Source organism: Pseudopodoces humilis, chromosome 3, assembly GCF_049639895.1.
Source record: "Pseudopodoces humilis isolate 2021_Gansu_Grassland_sample_001 chromosome 3, ASM4963989v1, whole genome shotgun sequence".
NCBI lineage: Eukaryota > Metazoa > Chordata > Aves > Passeriformes > Paridae > Pseudopodoces > Pseudopodoces humilis.
Genome location: NC_142202.1, coordinates 20,347,044 through 20,352,105, shown reverse-complemented (window position 1 = coordinate 20,352,105; position 5,062 = coordinate 20,347,044). Strand labels below are relative to the sequence as shown.

The window sequence follows — 5,062 nt, the reverse complement described above, 5'->3', positions numbered from 1 at the left end:
CTTTCTGAAAACGTGTCGTATCAGATGATGGATTTTGCTGATTGTGACTGAGAGAATGCATAAAAATATGCTTGGCAGTATACACAGAACTGGCAGTCTCTTGAGGGCTTCCTTGTCACTTTCTGTGGAAAACGGACAGAGATGAATATGGGAGTAGGTCTACTGTCATGGTGTAATAATTCTTAATTACAAGTGCCTTGACATGGTATTTCATACCTGTGTTGCACTGGCTGCTTGCTGTTTGCACCTAGTTTACTGTGGATGGTGAACAAGTTTTATTGCCTGTGGATTAGTAATACATAAGCAGAAAGGAAGGATGTGGCAGCAAGTGAAAAAGCATGCTTGGAGTTCAGCATTTATTAATGACCTGTTTTGTTGGGTTTTTTAAGTTGAGCCGAGAGGGTGGGGAAAAGGGAGTGAGAGAACACAAAGGCTAGAACAACTTCATAAGAATTCCTTCAGTGCTGTTTATTTCCCTGTGCAGGAACACAATTTTGTGCTGGGGATCTGTGAGGCCAGGAAAAAACATGGACATCCTGCCATGCAGACCCTTTTTAGCCACATGTTTTTTGGACATGTAAAGGACTTCCTTACCAAACATGCTGCCCCCCAACCTCCCTCCCCCACCCCTACAACCCTCCTCAGCTGGGAAAGCTGGATAAGAGACAAAGATGAGAGCCTCTACCTTCACAGTCTTTTACTACTGTATGACTGAGGGATTCTCAAACTATTCTCTTACCTTTATGAGGTGTCAGTGCTAGCACACAGTTTTTACTATACGGTGAAAGGGATGTTGAAAAAAAGGCCAACTTACCCCCCCCCACATCCCCTCCATAAAACTAGTTTTATCTATTAACTCCAGGGCATGGGGTGGGGAAACAGCAGCCCTATCCCTGCCTGCAAAGGCCATGCAGGCTGCTTTTGGCAAATTATCTACTTCCATTTTCTCGAAAAGCTGGTTTTGTTCTTCAGAGGTGGGTGTCAGTGAATGTGGTGTGCTCTTTGGTGACAGTGCTGAAGCCTTTGATGACATTGACAAGATCTTCTTCATCTACATACTGTAAGGAAGGGGAAAAAAGCATGTCAGCCAAAGCTGTACCAGACTAAAGGTGATGCCTTCATTTCTCTTTCCTCCTACCCACTAAAAATGGTTCTTAAACAGACAAATAAGTGCATTTCTGATGTCTTCCCTTTCCTCCCAGGAAGAGACAAGAACCTAAAGCATTCAAGCACCCGAATCCAAAATAATTAGATTTTCACAATAAGCAGTAAGTTAAAAAAGAATACCTTCAATTCCTTCAATTACTCTATATAGTCTGACAAATGATCAATAATATAGTGTTTGTTACAGTGTACTGGGGAACTTGGAGCCATGAAAAGAAAAAAACACATGTTTACATTTTTCTTTCGTGTAACAAGCACATCACATATGATTTAGGTAAAGTTTTGTTCTTCAAGCTTCCAAGGGAGTGTCTGAGCTTCCACTTGCACTCCTGGATTAGGCTGAAGAAAGTTGAAAGAAATAAACCATTTCTATAGCATAAAGAGGGCACTAGCAGTGTTACTGCAGCTTTGTGTCCTGGGCCACTACAGCCATTCATTATATTGATTTGCAAGCTGGACAAAGGGGTGAACCAAACTTTGAAACCACCATTCCTAAGCTGCTGTGAGTAATAGAGAGAAAGAACTAACTCAAAAGCATTGCAGGAGGTTTGATTGCAAGAGAGTAGCTAAGCAACACAGGAGCAGAGATCTGGACACAGGGCAATGTAAAGCAATGGACAGAAGAGCTGCTGATTTGATAAAGCAGCTGAGCTCATGATGTCAGGGTTGTATGCCAGCAAAAGGAAATGAAAATTTTTGTTTTCCGGCTCCTGCCACTCCTGAAACTTGCTGGAGTATGTCTGAATTCATTCATTCAACATGCAATAGTGGGGGTTTACAACCTAAACTAAGTCATGGTGTCAGCCCAAGATACGTAGCTAGAGCAAGAGCTTCCTCTCAGCTGCAGGGAGCTGTTCTTTTGGGTGATGTGATCACAGCAAGGTGCACCCTGGGCGAGTTGTTAGTCCCCAATGGATTAAATCACAAGGATTTGATAGCTGTGAAAAAGGGGCAAGTCTGACTCATGATACCACTGAATTGGGAAGTCTATGAGATGCAGAATGCAGGCTCAAGGTTAACCTGTACCTATAGGGGTTTTGCTTAGAGTTATCACTACCCTCTTCCTTAAGCCTTGTCGGCTTCCTTGGTCCTGCTCTTGGGGTCTAAGTGGGTTTGAAGTGATGGAACCAACACACCTATACTGTGGAAAGCCTGTATGTTCCAGCCCTCCCAGCTGTTTGGTGTACTGAAGGTGAAAGTCTGAGGAAGCTACTTGGATTTATGTGCCAGACTATCCTCCAGTTCATTTGCATTTTGGACAAGATCCACTCACTAACTTGCACTCACTAACCATCTAATTTTGTTACTTCCTCACAGGCCCTTCACCCCATTGTAGGTCCTTTTTAGGAACCTTAATTTTCATCTTTTTCAGGAAGCAAGCATGTGTCTCACTGACCCCTGAAGCCCTTCTCATGCATTTAGTCAGGGAAGGTTGGAAGTTTAAAAGTGTATTTCCTAGTGACAAGGAGGAAAGGAGGTCATCACTGTCCTTGGCTTGAAAATCATGTCCTGTATCTGTGCATTCAGATCCCTGTTGATGACACTGTCTTGTCCTGTCCTACATTAAAAGAGAAACACTTTGCCTGCCCCCCAACCTTATTCTAGTCCCATGTGGGCAGAGTTTGAATTCATTTGTTACACATGCCAGGAGATACGAGCATTCATATAATCTCTGCATTGCAACTGAGCAGAGGACAGAGCAGATCTCATCAGCAGCTGAGTCCCAGTTAATGGAACAGGAGTCACTAGAACTCAAGCTCCCACGTCTGGCTCTAAATGTGTGAAGGATGCCAAGATGTCCTACCTCAGACATGTACAGAAGGGAATTCAAGGTGCATTTCCTTGGTAAACCATGGAGTTAATAATTCAATGGAAACCATAAAGATATGCACATGGATCCCTTGCACCCTGTAAGAGCAGTGTGTGATCACTGCAACTCTGGAAAAGAACCGTAGACTTGAAGAATTTTGAGGATCTAACCTACGACCATGTCCTTCTGGGCCTTTTGGCTGTATCTCCAGGAAGTTGTGACATTTAGACTTTTTTCATTATTCCAACAGAACAGACAAATCTCTAGCAGGTGACGCACAGCAGCATCCCAGAGGAGCAGGAGCCCTTACCAAGCCACGGCCAGTAGTGCGATGGTTGTGAATGATGGCATCCCAAGGTGACTCGTCAAAAGTCTTCTTGTCATAGAGGTTGAGCAGCTGGCTGACACTGCGATGGAGAGAGGCAGGGGAATACGTGCGACTCAGCTGGCCCTGACTCAGCCTTCTCCCCCCAGCTGCGATACGGAAACTGCGGTTGCTCGTGGGAGAACCAGCCCCTGGGATTTTCGTATCTGCTAGTCCCTGGGGGAGGTAGACACAAAGTAATAAATAAATAAATAAAAAAGGCATGGTTTTAAATAATTTAGCTGAACAAAAACAAAGCAGGAGTGGAAGAGAACAGGGAAAATCATGCCTCAAAATCATGCACAGTTATAAAAAGAAAAAAACCCCAGTCCTTTCCCCACTGTAGAACAATCATATGATTAAAAACAAACAAAAGTCCCACCAGTGCTAAGCCAGGATTTTCCCCAATTTTCTTCTTCTCCTTCCTAAATTTTTTTTTTGAAGTACCAACAAGCCGAAGTCCAAAGATTTTTGATTACCAGAATGATAGCCCAGACTTGCACAGCAAGAGGATGTTTGCAGACCTTTTCATAACCAGGGGAAAACTCATTCGACCAACAGGAGAAACATGCAGTGTCAGATGCCTTTGTGCATGCTTGGGTCATCTGACACATCACACATCTGGCCTCTCTGCAAGCTGAGGACTCTACCTCAAAGTGCATCTTGTATCTTTTGAGAGTGACACTGCTTGATGAATCGGACGTATCAGCAATAGTTTCAAACTGAGATTAAAGAGAGGGAGGAAAACCATTAGGGCAGGATGAGGTGCAGTGGAGGTGTACCTGACAGAGGGTGTGAATTAGCTGCAGCTCTGTGAGGGAGAGCAGTGTAGTAGGATGTGAGGGAGTAAGGGAACTGGCAAAGACCAGGCATTATTTAATTTTTAGGTGGTCAAGTACTGTGTGAGCAGCCAGCATTGCTTCACTAACAATTGTAAAACAAGCCATTTTGCCACTCCATAGTAGCTTTGTCCTAACTTCTCAGATCAGGCCCTCAAGTGCTGCACTAAAGAACCTCCCTTTCTATTAAGTCCATGAGCTTCTGGAAGAAGAAAAAGAAAAAAAAATAAATAAAATAAAAGAAAGGGCAGGAACATGAGAAGGATTTGTTCAGGCATGCCAACAGCAAAGACATTTTAAGGTCAAGAGGAATAACACAAGATGACAGACTGTAGAGGAAAAGGAATCAAAACCATGAGATCAAAAAAAAAAGTTTCTTATGCTCTTAGCCTTTGCCAGGAGAAGAGGCACACTGGAAATCCCATTGTTTCCAAGAGCTTCTTGGTTGAGGCACAGATGCAGTGTCTTGGCACTGAGACAAGAAGGAACAGAATGCGTGAAGGATGTAGGAGTCACTATGCTGCTTGATGGTGCTCACAGGAAAAAGAAGCTGAGAAGTGACAAGAAGAATCATCTCACAGCCTATGCCTGGGAAGAAGCATGAAAATGGAAGGTATGGCTGCTCCCATTCTCAATCCCTAATAATTGCCATATTCCTTTTGTTTTGCTTTTTCAAGGGGTAGGATAATATTACAACTCTGCTGCATGATGGAACACATTTTTTATGCATTCTTTTTCAGAGTTATAACTTCTCATGATAAAAAGCTTTCCTCTTTACCACTTCTCAGCAGCCGTCCTCCCACTGCTCTGATGGCCCCGCTGTGGGTCTATGTGCACAAATGCTCACATGCATTTTCTGAAGTTCCCTAGCTTTTTCCCTGATTA

At 43.5% G+C, this 5,062-nt stretch overlaps 1 protein-coding gene across 1 annotated transcript in view; it reads right to left on the bottom strand.

Moving 5' to 3' along the window:
- Positions 1 to 128: 128 nt before the first annotated feature.
- The window catches only part of USH2A (usherin), a 370,331-nt gene continuing 365,397 nt past the window's right edge, over positions 129 to 5,062 (bottom strand). Inside the window, exons 71-72 of the mRNA XM_005523335.2 lie at positions 3,285 to 3,515; positions 129 to 1,058 (exon numbers count right to left, since the gene is read on the bottom strand). Of these exons, the coding sequence (XP_005523392.2) occupies positions 969 to 1,058; positions 3,285 to 3,515 (321 nt within the window). The 3' untranslated portion in view covers positions 129 to 968. The remainder of the gene's footprint in view (positions 1,059 to 3,284; positions 3,516 to 5,062) is intronic.